Consider the following 24,647-nt stretch of genomic DNA (forward strand, 5'->3'; position numbering starts at 1 on the left):
GCCCTTTTAAAGTGCTTTCACAGACCACCTTCTACACCACCCACTTTTTGAGAGGAAGGACCAGAGACAAAAGTTAAGGATTTGGCTAATGACATGCATGCACCTAAATGCCTAGGGGAGTAGCAATTAAAGGCACTCTTGGGGAGCGGGGCCATTTTCTTAAGTGAAGATTTCTTCTCATTTAACTTTTAAAAGTCTGGATTCTGCTACATCAGGCTTTCCTCAAAGTTGAGCTCAGCAATGAGAAAAGGTGCTACTTCCAAGTGGGGAGACAGCAGTGTGAGGTGAGGGGTGTCTTAGCTTTTCCACTCTCGGAGGCTGAATCACAGAAGAACCCAATTCAGACATTTCACCTACTACTAAAGGGGCACCTTGGCCCTTCTGGGAAAACCGCACTTGGTATCTCCCCCGGGGCAGAGGCGACAATACAGGCACAGAGGAGGCCCTGAGGCTCTGATACCAACAGCAGGAATGTTTTTGTCATTTAGATGGAAGTTTATGAAATATTTTTTTTCTTTTGATGACAACAAAATATTCCCGTTAGTAGGCTGGAAATATCCTAGATACCACACCTTGGCAACTAAAAATTACAAATTTTCACGCTGCTGGATTCAAAAGCACCGTTTCTACTGCAGAGAAGCTCGAGTGGGTTCCACTGAGCAGAAGCATGAACCCGCGGCTCAGGTGAGTGCTGTGGAAAATCACCGGCTCCACCGTTTACAGATTTGCCATTAAGAAAAACATCTGGTAATGCTGGGCTTTTACAAAGCAAAAGAATAAGTCCTTTCTTTCATATTTAAATCTCTATTATGTATTACACTCATAATAAGAATGCTGCATTTGACAAATTAATTAGCTTCCAACTAGCTTTCCCCTTTCTTCAAATAAAATGTTAGCCTCTAAGAATAACATTAACACAGAATTGCATGGAGTACTACTAGCATTCATCCCTAGCTGTTCTAACCATTCAGGGGTGGGTCATCTTGACAATCTGACATTTCCTAAAGGAATGAACTAGGATTCAGTATTTACAGATTCATCTTAACGCTATTTTCCCCCCAGACACTTTACAAAAACTGAAATCTTTAGGTTCTTTAAGATAAAACCTTATCAATTCCCCCAATTGCATCATTTACTAACATTGGACTCTTACTCCACAGAAATCTAAACCTGCAGACTAGGACCATTGTCAAACACCTGTCACATTGGTCTCCTCAAGGAAAAACTCCTGTGTGGCCACTGTGCAGTATAGTTTTCAGACATCCTGAGTTTTTTAAAGGAGAAAGAGCCATGGAAAAGAGAAACGTAGCCGATAATCATTAAAATAAGACAATCGTAATGAATTTTGATCGTTTTAATAAATATATATCAAGAAAACCTCACTTTATTACAACAACACATTCATATACAAGCATCTATCATCTAAGTTTTCAACATCAAATGTTTATCAAATATTGAAAATAAAGGACAAACCTTACTAGACTATTCAGCCATTACACAAGAACATGTTTTAAAAATTGGTCCTTGTGGACATTGTCCAAATGATGATCCTACTCATACACTGTATGAATGAGACCTATATTTAATATTAATAGCAATAATAAAAAAAGCTTTATCTTGGAGAAACTGGGAGGACTTACTTCTTTCCTCCGTTTGGCATTTGGTTCTTGTGCAGCACGGTTTAAGGAGGCCGAGGTCCACCAGTAACCTTGGAAATCAGAACGCAGCTCAGCGGGAGGAGCTGACCAAAGCGGGAGGAAGGAGGGTCCGAGGGGCACTCTGAGTGCTCTCACAAATGTATAAATTAGAGAAATCATTGAGAAAAATGTTGACCAAACACATAGTAGCCATTGCTGACCGAGTCCCATTTCTCCAAAATAACTTTCCCAAACCTAAAATCTTTACATTCTTTAAGATAAAACCTTATTGATCACCACATCATTTATTAACATTGTGCTTCTTAATCAACAGCAAAAGTTATATATAAAAAACCACATGCTTTTATAATCTAAACGAGTGAAATGATGCAAAAACAGGTTAAAATATAATGCATGCCACTGGTTCATGAACTGCATTGGACAAGAAAACCAAACCGAACAAAACGACCCAAAACCCAAAAAACCCAAACCCCAGCAACAGACCGTTGCCATAGAAAAGCTCAAGCAGCTAGCGCTGGTTTCCAACAGCTCTCTCTATTGTTTCCTCCAACCCTTTCTAAAAATGCCAAATTCAAAAACAATCGGGCATCAAACATAAAGGAAGAATAGAGATGTCGAATCAAAAGTCGAACGCAACAGCTCGAAGTAACGGTTTCCAAACAATATTGATCCACCCTGTGTGTTTTTTGTTTGTTTGTTTCCTGTTTGTTAAATCCCTGCTGTGACTCTGATTTTTCCTTAATTTTCACATTGGCAAAAATTAAGACAAAGTAAGGCACCAAAAATCGCCCTGTATCACACTTCTCTAAAAGCCTCGGACACCCGCGGCAGGCAAGCGGACACTTGCAGGGAGAACCCCTCCGCACAAGGCGCGCTGGGTGCCGCCCCTAGACAGGTGTGTTCCATTTACCTTACATCCTAGTTTCATCTGTCACACAAGACTGTTAAATACAAAGACTTAACAGCACCACGAAGCCATTTCACCTAGTTCCCTGTCTTCAGTCTTTTATTCAGAAAAAAAAAATACTGTATCATATAGATGAAGCAGACATCCTTTGCTGGTTATATGGATTTGTTTACCAAATAACTACCTAATTAATTGCAAACACTGAAGTTTCTTAGCTAGTGACAGGCTCCTTGGGGGTAATGGAAATATCACAAGGACACATTGTCCCCCAGTCTAATCTACTGGTCTTTTCTTGTAAGAAAACTAAGACAGACTTTTAAGCATTAAGTCAACTGTTTTCTTGGTAAAATCACCACATTTCTAAGTAGCTTGCTGATGACTCCTCTACAGATGTTTGACGCAATCTGCTCCCCAGGCGTTAAAGCGACACGGCATGTTCATGGCATAATCGTATCAGTCGTACAAAACTAGAAAACCCACTCAGAAGGAAATGTATGAGCGCTAATTGATCATGCTGTGCATGCGTCAGGGCGGTGGCGAGGAGACGCTGGCGTTTCACTTCCTTTTGCTGCAGCACAGTTTGCCACTCGGTGAAGGCTCCTTTTTCCTTAAGGACTTTTTCCAAGACTCACTGACACTGTTTTTTTCATTATAGCCAGTCTCAAAGTAATCATGAAATTGGCCTTTGCACTCAAAAGCAAGGTCATTTCCCACAGGTTCATGGCTGAGGGGGGTGCCATCCCTGTTGGTGTCGCTACTTGCTTTCTCATTACTTAATTTGGCCTTTTCCTGAACACCAAGTGACCTGACATTAGTGACAAAGATTTCGTTGGCAGGTATCTGGCCATCACCCTTGTAAACTGGCGCACTGCCTACATTAAAATCCACCTGGTGGGAACAACTTGGCAGAGGCAGCAACTCCCTAGGGGGGGAGGAGGAGGAGGAGGAGGAGGAGGCCGCGGCGGAGGCACTTCCGACATTAGCATTGACAGAAAGGGGTAGATTTAGGTAGTGACCACCACAATCCTGGTAAAAGCAGCAGGCGTGGATCTTCTCGCACTCCTCTTTGGCCATCCGCGGCCGTTTGCGGTAAGGACAGTCCTGAGCCAGAAACCACTCCTGGGCGGGGCTGCCGCCGAGCGAGCAGGCGGGAAAGCACCAGTTGTTCTGCATGATAATTTCTCCATGGATCCTTTTCATCAAGTTGTTTATGAGGACAGATCTTCGGAGGTACACTTCCGGGTCATCGATAAACTTGAGCTTTTCTAAGGACATATAAAGGATGTGGGCTCGTTCCTCAAAACTTGAGATGGTCTAAAAATCAGAGAAGTAAGAGAAAGCTTAAGAAATGGACTCTGTAAACACACCACCGCCACATACTTCTTTCTTGGCAGTTTCTGGGTCTGGGAATGCTGTGGTCCCATATCCCCCAGGTTCACTTAGAGATCTTGTCCTCGGCCTGCTGAAGTCCCCAGAGCCGACTCATGGGCATGGTCCCCAAGGCAGACCTCCGCAGGGACGGGGGCAGGTGGTTGGCTCTTTTCTGGCACAGTGAGGGGCATGGAAATCACTCTGACCTATGCTGCAGGGGGGGTCAAGAGAGCTTTTTCTTTGGGGGCAGACAGGGAGTGACTAGAAGCGGGCACATGGCGGGGGTTCTGGTGACACTGCTTCTGGGTCTGGGTGCTAGTGACATAGCTATGCTCACTCCTTGAAACTGATCAAGCCGTACTCTCACGATACTTGAGCTTTGATGTGTGTGATACAAATATATGTGCACACACACACACTCATATACTGCATGTCATTAAATCAGAGTGAGTACCCTTCGAAGCCTGGCCTGGCCACGGAGAAGCAAGAGCCGGGCTTTCAGTGTGGCCCCTCTTCTCAGTCCTCTGGGTTTCACACTTGTAATTATCTCCAGTCAACAGGGGGGCAGCAATAAGAAGCAAAGTTCATGACCCGAAAGGATCGGAAGGGCCAAAAGTAGCATCCTTCTGGGGCCAGGCAGGAGAAGAGATGCCGACAGGGAAGCAGAGGACTTGCTCCTGAGCAGGGTGGTACTATCTCCGTGGGATGTTGGCACACATCCCATGGCAACTGGAGAACCGCTGGACCACACCACAGACGACAGAGGAAAGAAACAGCCCGTGTCCTGGGGGCCAGCTATTCCTGCTCATAAAAAAAGCCCAGTGGTACCACAACCAGAGGGGCTGTGAACTCAACCAGCTGGGGCTGACCAAAGGCAGGGACTATACCTGCTGGGGAAAGACCAGCATCTGCAAGGTCAAAGTGACATCTAAAGGACTGGGGCTATGAAGGGGGAGTGGGTAAGAACAGACGGAGAGGAAGATGAGTCAAACAACGAGAAATCATGTCCGAATTTCCGATGACTATGGTCTGGGTTGATTAAATCAGCAGTTTTGTTTGTTTGTTGTTGTTTTTTTGGAAGGAAGATAACCATAGGGAATAAGAGTTGGTATTTGAAAAGCTTAGATGGCCAGTTTCACTCTTGCACATACTTTCCGAATTCTGTTATGCTCTTATAACATGAAAAAAAGTTAGTTTTGGTGTTCTTTGGAGAATGGGTGATGTATTTTAATAAACTAAACACATGTAATAAGTGTGCAATGAAGTGCACGTTTCTACTTTCGTGCACAAATTTAAGGGACGGTGAGTCCACCCCTACGGGGGCGAGACCAGCCCGGAGGCTCCACCCCCAGGTAGGTGAGGGCAGCAGTGGCCGCAGGCGCTGGCGGGAGCTCAGGGCAGCCGCCCCTCGAGGAGGAGCAAGGGCATCTCGGCACGTGTGCGAACCAGGACGAACCACACCCTTCACACAACTTGAGAAAAACTAAATCATTTGTATTAAAGACGTTTGTTGGATGATCTAATTTTGCTATTTCTGGGGAGAGGAGCTTTTACTGGCTCTTTCTTCAACTTCTTGTGAAAAATAACACAGGACCCAAAAAAGTGACAACGCTTAATATGGCTCTGACGAGAAGTAGCTCATTTTCCTTGCTTGGGTGGAACCGTTTAATTTTTGGAAATGGATCAAGCAACTGTTACTCAGTATCTTAAACTCTTAATAAAAATAATGACTATTTAAAAAAACATACTTTATGGCTACAGCTGCTGAGTGGTGGGTGAAAGTCCTCTTCTTCCACATACTTCCTCTTAAAGTATGCAATCTTGGATGTTGTTAAAGGGTTTGAAATTCCCCTGTAATGTGATCCTGTAGTAATAAATCAGATATGACAAATGACATGCGGTTTGCCAGAGGTTCTCCAAACAAAATACTTTTCTTCCCTTTCCTTCTAGAAGATAACTTGGCTTTGTATCTGTCTGTACATGTGGTGATTAAAAATAAACACTTGTCTTAATAGTTGCTATCATACAGACTCCTGCGACCCAGGCCAGCCTCTCTAGACAATCACAGAGGAAAGATGACATATTTCAGCAGTTACTAAATACTCAGATATTTTGTACAGGCAAACTCATAAAGAAGAGGAGTGTAACAACTCCGAAATAATATTAGCGTTTATTCAAGTTGTTTAGTTAAATCCAGGGTACCAACACCACTGTTCAAATACATACATTTTAAATTGGAGGCACTAATAATTATACAACTTTAAAATATTATTTTCTTTAGTTAAGAAAGAGATAATTACCTGTACATTTAAGTTATAATATTTCTTCTTTCAAAATATAAAATTTTACATTTTAAATTGAAATGTTGGGTAACCGAAGTCCTTTTTGCTCCCAAAAAATGGAACATGTTAACCATGAATTCGAGTAGGGTCTAATTTTTAAAGACCACAGCTTTTAACCCTTTTTAGCAAAACAGACTTCACAAGTACTTGTTTTGCACTGTGGGGTTTTTTAAATTGCTCATACTACCTAGACATCCAAAGGAACTTACCTGAAATATTAGATTACAGAATCAGAAAGAACATATTTCTGTTTTCTGAGCTTTGCCACTTTTCCCTACAACCCCAAAGCCAACTGTGTGCTTAATAAAAGGAAGAGACACATAGCTGCCGGCCCCAAATGCAGATTCCTTACTGTCTCCTGGGATGAAGGTTTCATGGTCGAGAGCCCACTGGGACTTGTCTAGCTCTGAGAACTGTGCAGTTCCACAGAGTGGAAAACCAAAACCCAGACTGAGAGTTTCACGATCTGGTTTGGCTCTCTTAAAAATACAGACTCAGGACTTCCACACAAAGCAGAAGCACATGTCCAGACTCAGATTTGAATGCAATTTAAATACCCCTCTGGTGCTCTCCCTGGGGCCCTGGGCTCACTTAAGAGAGGCACACAGGCAGCCTGGAAAGTCCCTGGAGCCGGCTCAGCTCCCAGAGGCCCTGCAGACACCACCTCCTCCCACCAGTCTGGCCTCAGAGGGCAGCAGGGCAAGGTCAAGAGCAGTACCTGCCAGCGGGGGGCCGGCTCCCCGGTCTCCCTGCAGAGGAGCCTGGGGTGGCCCTGGGGGGCTCGGACCTCCATAGCTGTCAGCCTCCCATAGTGTCTGGTACCCTGGAATTTCAGCAGCTCCTTCCGAGACAATGGGCTCGCAGAATCTATTCATGGACAGAACCAGAGTCATCTCTGACAGCCTCAGATCTGAAAAAAACAGAAAACAGCCCTAATCAGGAGGCAGCCAGGTGATGGCCTGGGCACCTTCCTCCCTTTGCTTTGGGAAACTTTTACTTCTTGGTCCTCCCCTTCGTCCTGAAACATTTCATTGTTTTTTCAAAGAAAACCTCAGCGAACTCTCTTGCTGCTAGTAGCTCAGGCCCAGCGTTCGGCAATCTGCATTTCATGGGCGGATCTTTAAAACCCCATTTCTTATTGTTCTCGGATTCCCCTCAGCCCTGCTTGAGACAGCTGCTTTGCCTCCTAAACAGTTTCCTCCTGACCTTGCTGCAGAAAATGTACCGCTAGGAGGCAAGGCCAAAACCCTTGCGCTTCCTTTCTATTAATAAGGCACAATCAATTTTCCAGCCAATCCCCTGAGATTCTCCTTTGATGAAATCCGCTAATCAATCAAAGGCAAGGGGTAGGGGAGGCAGATATCTCCACCGGAATCCTTCTTGATGCTCTCGGTCCGTCTGTTCCGCTGCCCCCTCCCTCCTCTCGTTTCCGCAGGGCCAGTTCCTCTACAACATTCTGGGGCTCCCTCCACTTTCTTCTCCCAAAGCGAAGCAGACAGAGACACACTTGGTAGTTGTTTCCACCAGCCCCGATCGGCCTGAACTGGATCTGCCTCCAGTCAAAACACTGAGAGATGAAGACAGAAAATTGGCTCCAGTTTCAAGCCGTGAGTTGCAGTCCCACAGGAGCCAAGCACAACATCAACGGAGCAAGCAGAATATTAAACAGGAGCCAGGGTTTCGGGGGCCAGAGGCAGCCGGCAACTCTACACTACAAAGCCCAGACACAAGGCAGGAACTTTCCAAGAGGCAACACACCGCTGCCCTTCTCTCCAGTTCACATCCTTCCCCAGGGCCTCCAGGGAGTCAGGGGGCCTCTCCGCCCTGGGATGTACCCCGAGCTCCTCCACAACTCAGGTGGGGCACAGTGTCCTCACTTCTTCCTAAGTAGGGCTCAAGGTAGGGTCAAGATTGAGTTCAAGGGATAAAAGGGTCTGAGGCTAAAGCAGAAAGACCCAGAGACCACAGATAGATAGGTGGGGACAGGAGAGCAACCTCGGGGCCTTACTAGGTGCTGGTTCCTTCAGGAGAGCCCAACCTCCCTTACGTCACTTTGCAGTTTGAAGAACTGTCACAAAGAGTGATGTCAGACCTGCTTTCTGCAGCTCGATTGTCTTTCCTATGTGCAGTAAGGGTCTAGTTCTTGCTTTCTTCTCCAAATTATACAGCTCATAATGTTTTGGGGAAAGGGTGAATCTCCTATTGTCTCCTGGGAGACTGGTATTACCTACATGTTATAACAAGAGTCCACTTCCAGGTAAAAAGACACCAGGGGCAGGGAATAAGCTTCACTAAAGTGTCAATGTCCTACTGGCCCACAGACCAGCCCTTGGCAGCAATGACTCCATCCTTCACCCAGGCTTCTCTTTGGAATCCTGAAGGCCATCCCAGCCTCCCTGAAGAATGAAGCAAGGGCTTCTGACGGACAGGGGAGGCGTCTGGGTCGGCGGCTGGAATATGGGCTTCTACACCACCTACCCCTTCTCTTTTCAAATGCTCTCCAAAGAGGCAGCAGCCAGGACTTATTAGAAAATCTTATTACAAGAGGGGAGGGGGAAAGGAGGTTCGATTAATTCTCTGAAAAGCGATGGTGCCACGTGTTATTAATTTTGCTCTTGGAGACATCAGCCAAGAGGCTAAGACTACATCGATTGCACAAACTACACCATTCTGTCTGTCACCCCCTCAACTCCGCATCCAGACAAGGCCTCCAACCTCATGATAATTTATTCCCTGGAAGACTCTCATGAAATGGTCCAAACTGAAATTCTTAACCTATTTTAAGACAATTGGATCAGGAAGTGCTGTTGCCAGGAACACAGGAATTATAGCTTTTTCGGAGGCAGCAGCCCTCTCTTGGAGACGGCAACACTATTTTCCAGCTTGAAATTTACCCTCCCTTTTGTGCTGGATTCTGGGAATAAGATCCAAGGGTTTTGCCTAAGAACTTTTTATTGCATCCAAACCAAAGCAGGTTGACAAATCCATGCCCCTTCATAAAACAAGAAGGCCTCTGCAAGCCCCATGCAGCAATTACCTTTGTTTAAGAGGACATTATGTGGACCCTGTACTGTTTTATGTTAGTAAGAGTTTGTTTGTATTTTAAGGACTCATTGTTGTAGCTTTTTTGGTTGTTAAGGATTTCAGTGTTTCTATTCGTTAGTATTGTTTCCAGTACATAAAATTTTGTCATTAAGCATTTGAACTTGATACACAAACTTGAAACATGGCAGAATTGTTTTTATCTTGGCTGTTTTTTTTCCTTCATGATACCCAATTTCAGTAAGGTTTTTTTTTCTGAATTGGAAACTTTTACACACAAAATCCTAACCTGGAGAGGCCGAGTTTCACAGTGATTTATGTAAGTGTGAATAAAATATACATGAGTTGAGATTGCTCGCGAGTGGGGAGGAGATTTTGCAATTGAGTCTTCCTAGTCTACTTAGAATTTACAGTCGGGGATGTTAACAAATTAAGAAGGCAAGTTTAGGGTTCATGAAAGCACTGGAGTGTGCAGCGCGAAGCACCGATATCTCACACGATTCTTTATTTGTCTTGTATGTGCAGATCTACACCGTCATTGTACTCTGTGTGGAGAGTTACATAATTCTGCTACTGAATTCATAAGTTTAAATCCACAGATTTAGATGCTGTTAGTATTAGATATAACCACTAAGATGCATATTAATGGAAACATTTGCTTAACATGACTGGTGAGAGGATTCAAAAAAAGGGTGTTCCAAACCCCCCCCCCAAAAAAAAAGAGGAAGAAGGAGGAGGAGGGGTGGGTGAGGAGGGAGTTCCAGTGTGTTTAAAAAATAAGAAGGCTCTGACCTTTCCCGCTCAGGCTCCTGCGTGCCTGTTTGTGAGCCAGGTGGATGTAGTGGAATGTCACCTCAAGCATTCCCAGGAGGCTGAGGGCGGAAATGTCACGCTTTCCCGGCAAATGCTCACAGTAAAGTTACCCGGCGTTTCTATACAGTTTGCTTTTTTCAGATGAGTGGGGCTTCTTTTTTCTCGGAGCCATTATGATGCTAATAGGAGTGGCTGGCACAGGGAACGGGGTGGCTGCAGATTCAGTGGCACCTTGAATCTAGCAGGGGCCTCTGGTCATTCTTTGCACACCCCTCCCACGTTTGTCATGGAAATTGGAGGACGTTTTATTCAGAGCATTGTGGCAGCCTGATTCCAATACTGAAAAGCGAGGAGGTAAAGGGCTGCTATTTGCAAAGCACCTTTGACACTGGCAGGCTTAAATGTCGTGCCCCGGTGGAACCAAGCCCAGACCTCAACATTGTCCCCGATAAGATCTCAACAGCTCGACCAGCTCTGGGTAGAGGTGGTCCAACTGTCGAGAAGAGGCTGCAGGGGCGGAATAAAATCCTTCAACACCTTCTGAATAGGCAGACATCACTTTCCTGCCAGCCCTGGCAGTACACCTGTCTGTCCTGGGAGGTATATTTCTCAACAGTAGCTCCTCCGGGAGCCCAGCGGAGAACCAAGAGCTTTATTTAAGTCTGGCCCTGGGGCTGGGAATGCGGGTCCTGGGCCTTGGGGTGCTTGGGGTGGTGGGGGCGTGGCGAGGGTGCCTGGGTGTCCAAGCGCCAGCGCCAGGTCTCCCCATCTCAGGCCCAAGCCTGGGGTCCGAGTTTGGAGAACCGACTCCATGCAGGCTGGCAGCAGCCCTCGGAAGCTGGCTCGGAAACAGCCACACCCCCGAGGGGTCGGGGCCTAAGCCTCTGAGCCCCTCTCTGGGGTGCTGAGCAGAGCCCTGCCTGCCACCGGCAGCAGGAGAAAGTAAACAACACCCCAAGTGTCTGGGAACAAAGGCAAGTTGTCTTTCCACGGTGCTCGAGTCCTGCGCCTCTCCTGAAGAATAAGAGCTATTATTATTCTTTCTTTTCTTCTTCTTCTTTTTTTTTAAACCAAGTTTCCTTCTAAGGGAAATAAACACCAAAGGTAGGATTCCAAGGAAATGACTCAGGGCGGTTGGCTGGGCTCTGGCGAGGCTGGCCCCAGTCTGCGCTCCAGCCCGCAGCCGATCCCGCCCGGCCCTCCCTTCCTCCCTCCCTGCCCAGCCGACTCCGCGCGGGAGGCTGCGGGAGCGCCCTGCGCGGGGACTGCGGGGACACAGCCGCAGCTCCCGCCAGCAAGCGCCCAGCCCGCGCCACACCCCATCTCCGCCGCCCCAGCCGGACACTCGGGAAAGTTGCGAGGGCTCAGGAGGCGGGAGGGGAGGACAGGAGGAGAGGGGCGAAGGCGTGGACCCGGCGGGCAGCCGCGGAGCCCTCCCGGGAGGTGAGCTGAGGACAGGCGAGCCGCCGCCGCCCGCAGCGCGGCTCGGCTGCCGGGGAGGCGAGTGCGCGGGCGGAGGTGGCGGGGACAGAAGGTGTCAGCTCCTGCAGCTATTCCTTTTCTAGTAAACGCGCGCTCTTGACATCCGCCATCCCCTCCCTCCCCACCTGCCAGGCGCCGCGGCGCCCAGACCCGGAGGCATCCCCCCTACTGGCCCTTGTCCCCTAGGACACGGGAACAGGCAGCCACCCAGGACCCTGAGGTCTCGCCCGAGCGGCCGCCTCCACCTGCCCCTGGACTCGGCTGGGCGCGCGCGGGCGGCCGCAGGAGCGGCCCGGGAGGCGGCGGTTCCCGCCCGGGGAAAGGCGCCTCGGCGGGTCCCAGACAGGCCCGCGCCACCTCCGCGCCCAGCGGCGCCCTGGCCGCGCGCCTTCCCCGCTCCGGCCTGCGCGAGACCCCTCGGTGACCCCAACGCCGCCCCGGTGCCCGGAGGCGCGCGGGAGGCCGCGTGGGCGCCGGTCCCGGCGGGCGGAGGCCGGGGGATCGGCCTTGGCCCTTCCGCCCCCGCCGCCCACGGCCAGCCCGGCTCTTACCGCGGGGTCAGCGGGAGGCGGCGGCCGCAGCGCTCCAGCTGCTCCCTGTCCGCTCGGGCTCCGCGCCAGCCCGGCCGCCGGTGCACAGTCGCGCGGGTCCCGCCCGGCCGCCCCGGTGGCGTCGGCGGTGGCCGCTGGTGCGCCGCGGGCGAGGGTCCGGGCAGGTCCCGCCGCCGCGACTGGGGCGCCGCGCCGCCGTCGCTGCAGACGGTTATGGTAATGAGCGGCTCTGTCTAGCGAGGAGCGTGTGAAACCCGTCAATCCTGTTTGCCATTTCCCCGTGGATTTCCGAGGAGAGGTTGTGCAGGATGCCCCCAGGGTGAGAGAGGGAACATGACAAGCGCGCCCGCTCTCCCTCCCTCCCTCCCTCCCTCCCGCCGCCGCCGCCGCTCCTCCGGCAGCGCGCGGGGCGCCTTCCCTCACCCCCAGCCCAGCCCGCCCCCTGCCTGCTTCCCGCCCTCCCTCCCCGCCTCCTCCCCTCGCGGTGCCCGGGGACACGCGGGCCGGGCTCCAGCCCGCAGCCCAGACCCCACGCGCTCCCGGCTCCCGCCCTAGCCCCGGGGGCTCGGCTCCAGCCGAATAATGTATTCACTCGGCAACCTTCTGAGATGTCTTCTCTCTTTTTAAATTTGGTTTAGTTTTGTTGTTGTTGTGTGTGCGTGTGACTGAAAAAAAAAAAAATCTGTGCGTTCCCACCCTCTGCAAAAGACTTTCTTCTCCTTTGCCACAGCAAACGGAGATGAGAAACAGATGTCTTTGCAGGACCGAGCAGTTATTCCCCCCTCGCCGCCCGCCCCCGCCGGTCCCCTCCGGAGCTGCAGGAGCATAAAAAAGAACCTTGGTCTTGCTGCAACTTCAATTGGCAACACTTTCTGGCTGGGGAGCCTCCAGGGAAAACCTCCAGGAAATAAAAATGTAATAAAGGAGGTTGTCCTTGGTCAAGAGAATGTAATTTAAACCACCCCGGAATCACATTATTTTGCAAATAGTAATTTTCCCCTATATTGGGCTCCATTGGAGTTTGTTTTTTGAAACATTAATTCATAACTTCTGTCTAGGGACCCCTCCGAAGTCGAGATGGGTCATTTCAGGTGTAATGAACGCAGAGGCTTGGAAGGCATAGACCTAATAAAATCAGGGGGAAGGCACCTGCACGAAAGTGTTACAAAGACTATAATGTTTGTTTACTGCTACTATGCCAGATGTGCTAAATATAACACTTCTTTAAAACAGTGATCCTCCGACTGTGAAAAACCAAACCTCTGGCTGCCAGGCTCCCTAGGAATTAAGGAGAGGCACAGACTGAAAACCAGAGAGGAAAGGAGCAAGATCAAGGACGAGGATTAGCATCTGCAAATTGAACTCTATCTAATTTGCATGTTTATTTCTTAGAATGGTAATTAAATTTGTGTAATAAATGTTTTCCATTTCATTTGTACACTTAAAATTTGGGCGACTGACATGCAGTTAAGTGAATTTCTTTTTTTTTTAAATAAAAAAGCAAATGTAGTTTATTCAATAAAACAGCAAACAAATATTAACTATAATTAGCACTAATCTGCTTTGAAGGTATTTTTGTTGAACTTTGTACATTAAAGGCTCTCAGAGGTTTTAAGGGTATTAGGAAGCAGGGAGGAGGCAATTAAACTGAAACAGACGAACTCCCCAGACTTCCCGGAGCAGTGCTTCATTTTTTCCAAAAGAGGTTTCAGGGTTGCACACCTGAACTTGGGGCTGGGCGTTCTTCCTGGCTTTCCTCTGAACCACGTTGAATCTCACTGGCTCAGGCATGGTGTAGGCCATTATCCTGATAATGTAAGGATTGTAAAGATGCCACTTTGTGCCATCAGTAAGGTGTTGCTTGCCCGGGTTATGGGTTGAATATAATTTTCATTTGCGTGGGGGAGGAGGGCAAGGACAGGCCCAGGGGCGGTTAAAAGCAGTGCAAGAACTTGAAAATCTAAATCTATCAAAAAGGGTTCGTGCTCAGCTCCAATGAACTAGATGTGAGGGCTGGGAGGCATGGCTTATTATTGGTTTTATCTCCCCATATTAAAGTTTTATAGCATTTAAAGGGCTGTGGGGAAATCCCCACCTACACTTGGCTGTGTCAAAATACATAAAACCAAGAGGAGTAAATTAAGCATAAAATTGAGAAATAACATGAGACGAAGCATCAGTGTGGGTTGCATTGGCATCTTCTGAGCTTTGGCTTTCGAAGCTCGTTTTGGGAAACGAGCCGTCTGGGAAATCGGCCACTGCCCTTGGGTGGGGAGGACTCTTGTCTTTCATGTTACAGCAAAGTGACATCACGAGAATGAAATCTTTGTACTGCATAGCACCCTTGTGGTTCCGAGTCTGAACCCGACCCTGTCCTGCGCAGATGCTTGATGTTAGCATGTTTCACTGACAGCTTTTCCTGCCCTGCCTTTAATCTCAAGTTCATGATTTCTGAGATTTGGTGCCCACTGTTGACAATGGGAACCAATGTCTACAAGTAAGAAATGAATGTCCATAGAATGAGAACCATTATTTAAAAATTATTTTAAAACTCCCTGGCTGGGGTAGCTCAGTGGATTGAGTGTGGGCCTGAGGAACCAGAGTATCGCGGTTCGATTCCCAGTCAGGGCACATGCCTGATTTGCAGGCCAGTTCCCAGCAGGGGACACAAGAGAGGCAACCATACATTGGTATTTCTCTCCCTATCTCCTTCCCTTCCCCTCTAAAGATAAATAAATAAAATCTTTAAAAAATTATTTTAAAACAAACACCAATACATATGATAAGGGCTTGATATCCAAAATTTATAAAATACTTACAAAACTCAACACAAAACAACAAACAACCCAATAAAATGTGGGCAAAAGGACTTGAATAGACACTTCTCCGAAGAGGACATACAGATGGCCCATAGACATGTGAAAAGATGCTCAGTGTCACTAATCATCAGAGAAATGCAAATTAAAACTACATAAGATACCATCTCACACCTGTCAGAATGGCTATCAATCAATCAGCAAACAACAAGTGCTGGTGCGGATGTGGAGAAAGGGGAACCTTTGTGCACTGTTGGTGGGAGTGCAGACTGGTGCAGCCACTGTGGAAAGCAGTATGGAGACACCTCAAAAAATAAATGGATCTGCCTTTTGACCAGTGATCCCACTTCTGGGAATATATCCAAAGGAACCCAAAACACTAATTCAAAGAACATAAGCACCCCTGTGTTCATTGCAACATTATTCCCAATCACCAAGATATGGAAGCAGCCCAACTGTCCATCAGCAGATGAGTGGATAAAACAACTATGGGACATTTACACAATGGAATACTACTCAGCCATAAAACAGAGGAAAATTTTACCCTTCGAGACAGTATGGATGGACCTAGAGAACATTATGCTGAGTGAAACAAGCCAGTCAGAGAAAGACAAACACCATATGATTTCACTGCCATGTGGAATCTAATGAACACACTGAACTCATAAGCAAAACAGACAGACTCATAGAGAGCAGGCCGACAGCTGTGGGAGGCAGGGTTAGAGGGTGGAGGGACCAAGTAAAAAGGAAAAAGGACTCAGGCATGGACAACAGTGTGGTGATTGATGGGGGGAGGAGGGTATAAGGGGACTAAATGGTGATGGGAAAAATACAATAAAGATTAAATAAAAACAAAAATAAATAATGAGATATTTGAATGAAATAACAATTTAAAATGAGTTGAAATATTCATCTACAGAACATGATGTCATATTTTGGATGTGTGTGTGTGTGTGTGCATCCAAAGATAGAAGTTAGATTAGAAAACTCAAAATACCTTGAGCTGCAAACTCACCGAAGTGGTTGTGTTTCTTCAGTTACCACAGACTGCCAGGCTCAAAACTGCTGAAACGTATTTCACAAAAAGTTTCTGTCCTTTGAAAGGGGGATTCCTCAAGTAATATCTGACTGATTCCGATCGCTGTGGACACAATGCTCATTTGGATGAGTAAAAAGTCTGAATTTCTGGCTTTTAAAATGAAGCTCAACCTTCTAACAACAAAAAGGGGCATTTGTGTTCAGTTGCTCTGACAACCCTTCTCCAGGTAGGCTTTCTCATCCCATTGTCCATCGCAACTGGGACTGTCAATGTCACCGATGACCTCCACATCGCTAAATCAGAAATCTTTTCCTGGTTGACGTTTTCCTTGACCTTTAGGCAGCGTTTGACTACTCCCTTTTCTTTGAAACATCTTTTATTCTACTTCCAGGAAAACATACTCCCCTGGTCTGCCCCTACCTCCCTGGTTCTTCCTTCTCGGTCTCTGTTAGTGGTTTCTTGCCTTTACTATGACCTCTGAATGTTTGAGTGCCTCCAACTCAGTCCTTGAACGCGATGTCTTTCTTGTAGCCACTCTCCTGTGTTTCTCATCCAGTTTCATGGCTTCAAATACCACCTTCATTCTGACTCCCAAATTTAGGTCTCCAGTCCAGACCTCTCTCCACTTAGATGTTTCCTAGATATCACAAGCTTTGCAGGTACAAAACCTAACCCCTGATTTTCTCTGCTCCCCAACTATGCCACTCTTAATATTCTCCATTCCAGTTAATGAACTGTACTATTTTTTTTCAGTTATTCATGCAAAAAACAAAAACAAACAAAAAACCCTTTGGAGTCATCCTTGACTCTTTTCTTCTCTATCCTCTATACTGAATACATCAGAAATTCTTCACTTTTTACCTTTAACATTTTTTCCAGACTCCGATCCTTCATCATCTCTGCTGCCACCGCCTTGGTCAAGCCACGACCATCATCTCTTGCCTGGACTATTTGCAATAGCCTCCTAACTGGTCTCCCTTCTTCAGTCTTTGGCCCTTTTTACAGTTGAGTCTCAACAGTCAATGACATCAATTTTCACTAAGACTCTTCCCAAGGTTCCCATTTCATCCAATGTAAAAGCCAAGTCCTTAAAATGGCCTGTCCAGGCTAGAAGTTTCCCTTTACTTCTCTGACCTATCACTGCCTCCAGCTACTCTGGCTTCAGGGTGTCGGGCATGTGCTTACCTCAGGACATTTGCACTGGCTATTACTGTTTCCTGGAAGCTCTTTTCTCAGATAGCTGCACATATCATGGCTTCACCTCTTCCAGGTCTTTGCTCAGATATTGTCTTCTTAATGAGGCCCGACCATTGTGCTTAACATTCCAACACTTCATCTCCATATCTTATTTTATTTTTATCCAAAGGATCGGTCACTTCATAAACTCGATATTTTACACATTTATTCTCTTTATCACTCATCTTTTCCCACAAGAAGTAGGTCCATGAAGGCAGGAATTTTTGTCTTTTTTATTCACTCCTGTTGTCTCCAGCACCTAGCACAGGGCCTGGCACACTGAAAGCACTCAACAAACATGTGTTGGTTGATTGAGCCATTGGCCAACAGTTAGTTTCACATATGTACCTGAACATGAACAAGGCTATTAGAGATAGCCTACCTGCGTGCTCTAGAATAGATACTCTAGTCCACTGTATGGAGAGTAGTGAAAGAGGCAGCTCATTTTATCACCAACTCATTTGCCTCTTGCAATATTCTCTGGCCCCGTGCTCTGGTCTGACCTGAGATATTCCAGGACTTGAAGGCGTTCCCATGACCCTCAAGTACCCAAAGGTTTCGTGCTGCCTCTCTGCCTTAGAGTCTCCAATTTCATCCAAATGGATGCTGGTGCTCTGGACCAGCTCTCCTTTTCCCCAAGGCAGATTTCCATTTATTGCGAAGATGCTTGTCCTCAGCTATAGTCTTAAAATTACAAAGTGTGTAAAGTCACTCTCCAGAAGCCTGTAATGTCACTTCTTGGCAAGGCCACCCTTTCAGGAGCCAGGAAGTCCCCCTCTGTCTTTCTCATCATCCTTTAAAACTCGCTCAATAACACTTTTAATAATTGTGTGCATGTTCTATGCAAGCATTGAGCTAGGCAATGCAGGTGAAGTAGAGATGAAAAACACAGTGTCCCTAAACCTGTGGAGCTGTAAATAGAATGAACAGCAAAAGACAAGCATGGAAATAATGGTACAACTTAGTGATTCAGGGCATAGTGGATATTCTGGGAGCTCAGTGATGGGACAGATTCAGATCCAGCTGGGGGGAACCAGAAAGACTTATTTAACGAAATAAAATCTGAAGTTGACCTTGAAAGATAAGTAGGCTTTCAATGGGTGAAGCTGAAAGGTATGTCAAGTGGAGCGAACCATCTGAGACACAGAGGTGAGAAAGCAAAGGGCATGGTCAGACAGCAGTGAGTATTCCAGTTTTGCTGGGGGAGTGAGGTACGTGCTCATAGAAGGGAGGCGGGGCCATAGGAGAGTGAACGTTTACAAATGAGATGAGGTTGATTTTCATGTAAGAAATGGGGAGCATCAGAGGTTTTTGAACGGGGGAAGGACACAATCAAAGCTTTAGGAAGGGTGATGCGGGGCCGGGAAGATCTCCCAGCAGCCTGGGTGAGGGAGAATGCCGCTCTGTGTTACCACCAGGGGATGGTGGCCCCTGGAGGGGAAGAAGGAGACACGGGAGATTTTAGAATCTTCTTTTTTAAGGTTTTATATATTAGTTTTAGAGAGAGGGGGAGGGAAGGAGAAAGCGAGGGAGAGAAACATCGATCGGGTGCCTCTCGCACACTCCCAACCGGAGACCTGGCCTGCAAGCTAGGCACATGCCCTGACCAGGAATTGAACCTGTGACCTTTGAGTTTGCAGGACAACACCCAACCCCCTGAGCCACATCAGTCAGAGCCAGATATAGGGTTTTTAGGTTGAAATCATTGATTGGTTGTGGGGAAGAGAAGTGTGGAAGATTACTCTGAGGCTCCTTCTTGAGTTCCCGTGTGACCGAGGGGAACCGTAACACATGAGAAGAGCCAACTGTGAAGGGGACACACTGTGTTGGTTCTGGGTATGTTGAGTGTGAGCTGTTCGTGGAAACTGACAGACGGAGATGCCCGGTGTGCAGCTGAATACTCTGGTCCAGCTGGAGATAGACTTCAAGAGCAAATTATAAAAATGTAGGATTATTTCAATAACTCTTGAGGTTGAAGTCTGAGGACTTGAGGAAATATTTGAGACATTACAGAGAATTGAAGAGTAAACAACCGAGGTCAGCACCTTGAAGAATCTGATAAATGCATTTATTCAGAGGTGAAAATAACTTCTGGCTTAATATGTGGACTTTTCAGGGATATTTCTGTTTAATGGTGTACAAAGACCCTTTTGGCTTAAATTTAAAAGAGGAAATTGGGAGTGGGATGTTGGATTGGGGCAGCTGGCAGTCTCTGTTAACTACCCTGCTTCATACACAAGACGGACGTGGCTATGTTCTCTGCTTGCTTGTGTAGCTTTATTACTGACTCATCATTACAGGTGGAAAGGGACCTGCTGTTTCACTGGAGAATCCTGAAATAATCCCCGAAAAGATGGGAATCATCGATAATGAATTTGGAGTGTACTCTCTGGGATATTTGTATTTTAGCAGGAATCTCCTAAATGCCAAAAAACTTCAATCAAAATCATTAATACTTAATGAAATTGTTACGAATTATTTCTGAATGGAAATCACACACTATATATGGTCCCTTGCTCAGGCCACTATATTGAGGGGCCTATATTAGCGAATAGGTAGGAATGGTTACAGTAAACATACCAATTATTTGTAAAGAGATGTTCTTCTAACATAGTTGTTAATTTTTGAAATTAAAAAATTTCTACTGAAATAATTTTAATGCTGCTAATATTGTACTAGCTAAGCAAGTGTGGTAATCAGGTGTACATAGACCCCGACACTCATCCCAAGACTTCAAAGAAAAGAGGGACCCTGTGTTCTGTAGGAAAGTTGGGTGGGGCCTGGGTAGCCAGAGGGGAGGAGGGAGGGACCATCCGCGAGGGCTAAGGGATAACAGTCCTTGACTGCACAACGGGACACAGCACAGAGTGCACAGAAGATGAGGGACTGGATGAAGGCTTACATCTTCATATTTGGAAGGATGACAGCGCTTTTGTCAGAAGCACAGAAAGTAGAAGAGCTATTTGAGCAAGAGAGGGTCGGAGTGTGTGGTGTGTCTGTCATATTGGTGAGGAGGCAGGTTTAAATTTTTTACAAAATGAACTGAGACACGCACGAATAAGAACAATGGTAATAAGATGATAGGAATATTTTCTGACAAGATTACTTTCTTTTTGTTCTAATTTCCTTTTCCTCTTCCAGGGAGATTTTCCTGTGCATATTCTTTCCTTTGGGAAGAGGGGCCTGCAGGGTTTTTTTCTTGACCCCAAACAGAAACACGTAGGTCCACACTGCACCAGAACGCTAATTCAAAAGAATGAATTACTGAATAAAAAGGTGCAGTGCTTCATCTAAAACCTGAAGACAGATTTTTCTGAGGCCAGGAGAAGGCCATGCAAGGCTGTGTGAGGGGCTGAGCTCGAGAACTGAGTGCAACCTAACTAATTTTAAGCCTAACTACAAATCTCACCGTGTAACAAGGTAGGCTCCAAAATTCCTACTGTTGCCATCTTGTTAAAAAAAAAAGACATAAGCCAATGGTGACAGAGAGATGAACCAAACAGTAGTCTGTAGAGAAAATGCAGCTATTTGAAATTTGATTTCAAAACCCCTTCCCTCCCCTACTTGCCTATCTGTGCATTGTCATAAAATAAGAAAGCTAAACGTTTTATGAAGCTTAATATTAGAACAGCAGGTCACGTGCATGACACTGACTATGTCCTCATATCAAGAAGCACTCGAGTGACCGGTAAGTGCAGCGGCACACAGAGAATTACTGGTTCTTGGATGAGCTGGATGATTTGTAGGTTGCAGCAGTATTTTCTTGTCCTCAGCCTTTGCCCTATATATCCATAATTTCTAGAAGTCTTTTCACCTTAGTGGATAGCTATTCTCTTTTTGTTTCTTGAATTTTTTAAAAGCTTAAAGATTAAAGTCTCAAAGGAGAGTTTTGGTAGCTGACAAAGGCGAGAGATTAATTGGATTACGTAAAAATTTAAGATATATAAAATTATAGGGATTTAAATGTGATTTTAATTGTGTTTATTCAATACTATTCAATCTGTGCTAAGCAGTATGCTCTGCACTACAAGGATCAGTACCGAGTTCAGGCAGACTGCCTGCACCTCTCACACACCTGTGCGATTTCCACAGGTCAGACATGTTGTCACTGAGACCTAGAATAAATACTATGAAGGCATGAAGCTCCAATTAGGATGAAGATGGGAGGGGACTATAGCATGTGGTAATCATTCTTCCATCTGAGGCACTGGCCTTGCCTTGAGTTAGAACTATTTCATGTAGCGTCCACGGACAGAAGGCCACCACGGCAAACCGGCCGCATTAACAACTCGTGTCGGGAAAAGGGGGTGGGGATCCTGTTCCAACAGGGCGATACTTGAAGGCACATTCATCTCTGAGTGCTTCGTTCTGTATTCCTGCCTTCTGAGTGGTATAAAATGTGCAGGCATATCAAAGTTCATAACAAAAACTGCTTATGCTATCAGGAAGATGTATTTATTTTCAACAACGTAAAGGGAAACACATACAATTGGGGTCGGGAGAGAGAAAGAGAGAGAGAGAGAGACCTGCAGCAGACATCACCTGAGCAGGGAAATTACACACACGCACAGAATTCATCTCTGACAATTTAATTGTTTAATGGTAGGACTAACAAGGAATTCTTTCTAAAGTAATGGCATATAAAGGCTTCCGAGTGAAGTTAATATTCCTGCTGCAGTTGATGGGTATTTCCCATTTGTGCCGTTCTGCCATAACAGACTCCTGGTGCTTGATGGGGGAGGCGGGAGGGGCGGTGGTGTCTGGGTTCAATAGCAAAATCTGGAGAATGCCTTAGCCTGTGACCTTAACCATGAAAGCAATAAATCTGAGGCCACGATTGGCACCAGAACAGCTGCTCACATCGGTTGTAATGTCTTGGCTTGCGGTCGAGGATCTGCTCTTCCTGGATCAGAGGCTGGGTGTTTTGAGCAGAATCCTTGCTTGCATAGTGGTCTGTTTTTTCTTAGTTCCCTGGAACCGGGGTTTGGCAGCCATTTGTGCTGAGGTTTCAGGACTTCAGTTTGACCAGTCTCCTAGGTAATGAAATGCACAACATCTGAAATACCCGGGTCTGACTTCTCCTCCTGAGCTGCAGTCTCTTCTCGTATTTCCTTATGGTTCAGCCATGCTCACTTCTGGACTTAACTGCATCCCTCGGCCGCCTGCCTGTTCCAGCCGCGTACAGGACAATGCGGGATCGAGGGAGAGTATGTGTGTCTCAGGAAACATAAAAGTTCTCAAACCAGACCCAAATGTTCTCATTTTGGAGTTTCAAATTCAATAATTATTGATTTGAGAATGGAACATTTATTACTCTGGTTACTTGGCTTGGAAAAAAAGGCGTCTTCGCCTGCATCAGAGAAACCCAGCGGTGGTGTTGGAGATCGAACTTGACCACAACAGAGAAGCGGCTTCGCCCTGGCGCACGGTCTCCCTTCGGTGGTGGACCGGCTCCCACGCGGTCCGCTCCTCTGCTGGAGCGCCGTCCGCGTCTCTCAGTCTAGGAAAAGGCTTAGTAGGCAGAGTTGAAAACGACAGACTATTTTTAACACAAGCTCTGTATCCCACAGTTCTGGTTCTTGCTTCTATTATCATTACTTATTCATAGACTTTTATCCCCAAATATCATTACTCTTTGTGGTAATAGGATCAGCAAGGCAGCTGCTTACAGCCCACCAAACAAATGCAGACCCATTCCCGTCTCTCCAGCTCTCCGCTGCTCTCTGACTTACCTGGGGGAGAAGGAGTTCTTGCAATCACTACGAAGTGCCGCTGCTTCAGAAATACCAGTGTAACGGGACCGTGGCAGCTGGGGGAACGACGTGAAGGCACGGGCAGTCTAAGGGAAGGGGAAGGTGGTACAGACGTTTATTATTGATTTTTTTTTAAAGGAGTGGAGGAAGGCGGGGAGCTGGAAGTTTGCATTTTCTCTACACGCGGTTTCGACCGAGAACAATCCACCTAAAGCAGCTCCTGCTAGAGCGATTCTGCAGCGGGATCCCACCGTGGCTCCCTGGGTAGTAATAGTACCCGGTGTACTGAGTGCCACGGGCTTTCAATATGTTGATTTGTACAACCTTTTCTTTTAATCCTTCTCTGAGAACTTTTTTTTTCATTGCTTTTAGAGAGAAAGAGAAATATCGATGCAAGAGAGAAGCATCAATTGATTGCCTTCTGTGCGCACCCCAGCCAGGGATGGCATCCACGCTCCGACCAGGGATCAAACACACGCCCCATGGCCAGGCCGGGATTAAACCCACAACCTTTCAGTTAGGGGAGGATGCTCCAGCTGACTGAGCCACACCAGCCAGGGCGGTTTGTGCAACTTTTAATAGGGGGTATGATTATGCCCATTATACAGTTAGGGGAACTGAAGTTTAGAAAGCCCAAGTGACCCCTCTAAAGACATGTGCTTCAGCTGGGTGACCCATAAACTTGAATCAGATCAGTCCAAAATCTGTGTTCGTAGTCACTACATTTTTTTCATATTGGCGCCCACTATGTTATAGCACCTAATGGTTTGTCCAGTCCATTGTCTCTCCACTCATGTATTTACTTATGTATACATCTCCTTCCAGAAATTATCTAGGATGGTGTCAATGCCTTGGGGCTATGCACATAGCTAAGCAAATAGGACATTCTACTAATCGGTTGCTTGAGCCATAGAACATCTGTTTTGAAGAGTTCAGAACTCTACTGTGGAACCCCCTTCCTTTTTTAATCTTTAAAAGTCGGCCAGCCAGAATCCCATCTGTGCAGGATGGCTTGGGCCCAGAGATGGGACTAAAAAATCTCCCCAAGTCTCTTCTAGATGCACATTCCTATGAAAGACTAGGTTACCATGTTTTCTGGGAATGATTTTTCTCTTTACTAATTAATTACAGAAATGTGAGAAGTGAATTGGCAGGAGGAAAAAGGAGTAACTCCGCGATGAAGTAGCCTAACAAACAGCACTTCGGCTGGTGAACCGGGTCAGCATCAACAGTAATTAGTCACATTGGTAGCTCGTACTCTTGACATGGTGTATTGGAAATGGCACTTCACCTCTGAGCTTCCGTCCCCCCGGAACCCCTAACTTCAGTCTGATCATGAGAAAAACATCAGGCAAATCCCAGCTGAGGAACGTTTTACAAAACACATCACCAGGACTCGTTAAAACCGTCAAGATCATCAAAATCAAGGAAAGTCTGAGAAACCATCACCATCAAGAGGACTTCAATGGGCAACTAACAGGAAAAGTGGGGTCCTGGGACAGGAAGAGGACATCAAGTGGAAACTAAGGGCAACTGAGTCAACTATGGACTTTAGTTCATATCAATATTGGTTCACTCATTGTAACAGACACACCATACTAATGTCCGGTACTAATAATAGAGGAAACTGAGAGCAA

The 24,647-nt window shown here is 46.5% G+C and overlaps 2 protein-coding genes across 3 annotated transcripts; one reads left to right on the forward strand and one right to left on the reverse strand.

Annotated features, from left to right (window-relative positions):
* Nucleotides 1-1,362: 1,362 nt before the first annotated feature.
* SERTAD4 (SERTA domain containing 4) lies at nucleotides 1,363-12,503 on the reverse strand. Of its 2 annotated transcripts, none has more exons than XM_037136994.2 (4): nucleotides 12,167-12,503; nucleotides 6,997-7,188; nucleotides 5,685-5,800; nucleotides 1,363-3,879 (listed from the first exon to the last, which is right to left on the reverse strand). In XM_037136994.2, the coding sequence occupies exons 2-4, from the start codon at nucleotides 7,169-7,171 to the stop codon at nucleotides 3,121-3,123; spliced, it is 1,050 nt and encodes a 349-aa protein (XP_036992889.2). In that variant the 5' UTR covers nucleotides 7,172-7,188; nucleotides 12,167-12,503; the 3' UTR covers nucleotides 1,363-3,120. The 2 variants fall into 2 exon arrangements, with proteins under 2 accessions (XP_036992889.2, XP_053514085.1); XM_053658110.1 differs by lacking the exon at nucleotides 12,167-12,503 and adding an exon at nucleotides 7,648-7,838.
* On the forward strand, nucleotides 9,985-23,468 carry LOC128626339 (putative uncharacterized protein SERTAD4-AS1). Its single transcript, XM_053658323.1, has 3 exons — nucleotides 9,985-9,991; nucleotides 11,317-11,576; nucleotides 23,383-23,468. Exons 1-3 carry the CDS (start codon nucleotides 9,985-9,987, stop codon nucleotides 23,422-23,424), a joined length of 309 nt encoding a protein of 102 aa, XP_053514298.1. The 3' UTR covers nucleotides 23,425-23,468.
* The last annotated feature ends 1,179 nt before the right edge of the window (nucleotides 23,469-24,647 follow it).

Source organism: Artibeus jamaicensis, unplaced genomic scaffold (genome assembly GCF_021234435.1).
Source record: "Artibeus jamaicensis isolate MK-2021 breed Jamaican fruit bat unplaced genomic scaffold, CSHL_Jam_final contig_2170, whole genome shotgun sequence".
In the NCBI taxonomy this organism is placed as follows: domain Eukaryota; kingdom Metazoa; phylum Chordata; class Mammalia; order Chiroptera; family Phyllostomidae; genus Artibeus; species Artibeus jamaicensis.

Excerpts from the sequence above, each read along its gene's own strand:
- SERTAD4 (XM_037136994.2), bottom strand. The coding sequence starts at position 7,171 with ATGACTCTGGTTCTGTCCATGAATAGATTCTGCGAGCCCATTGTCTCG. Across the intron at positions 5,801-6,996 it reads AGCCGGCCCCCCGCTGGCAG|GATCACATTACAGGGGAATT; the intron begins GTACTGCTCTTG and ends TTATTACTACAG. Across the intron at positions 3,880-5,684 it reads TCAGCAGCTGTAGCCATAAA|ACCATCTCAAGTTTTGAGGA; the intron begins GTATGTTTTTTT and ends TCTGATTTTTAG.
- LOC128626339 (XM_053658323.1), top strand. Across the intron at positions 11,577-23,382 it reads CCGCGGAGCCCTCCCGGGAG|AGAGAAAGAGAAATATCGAT; the intron begins GTGAGCTGAGGA and ends CATTGCTTTTAG.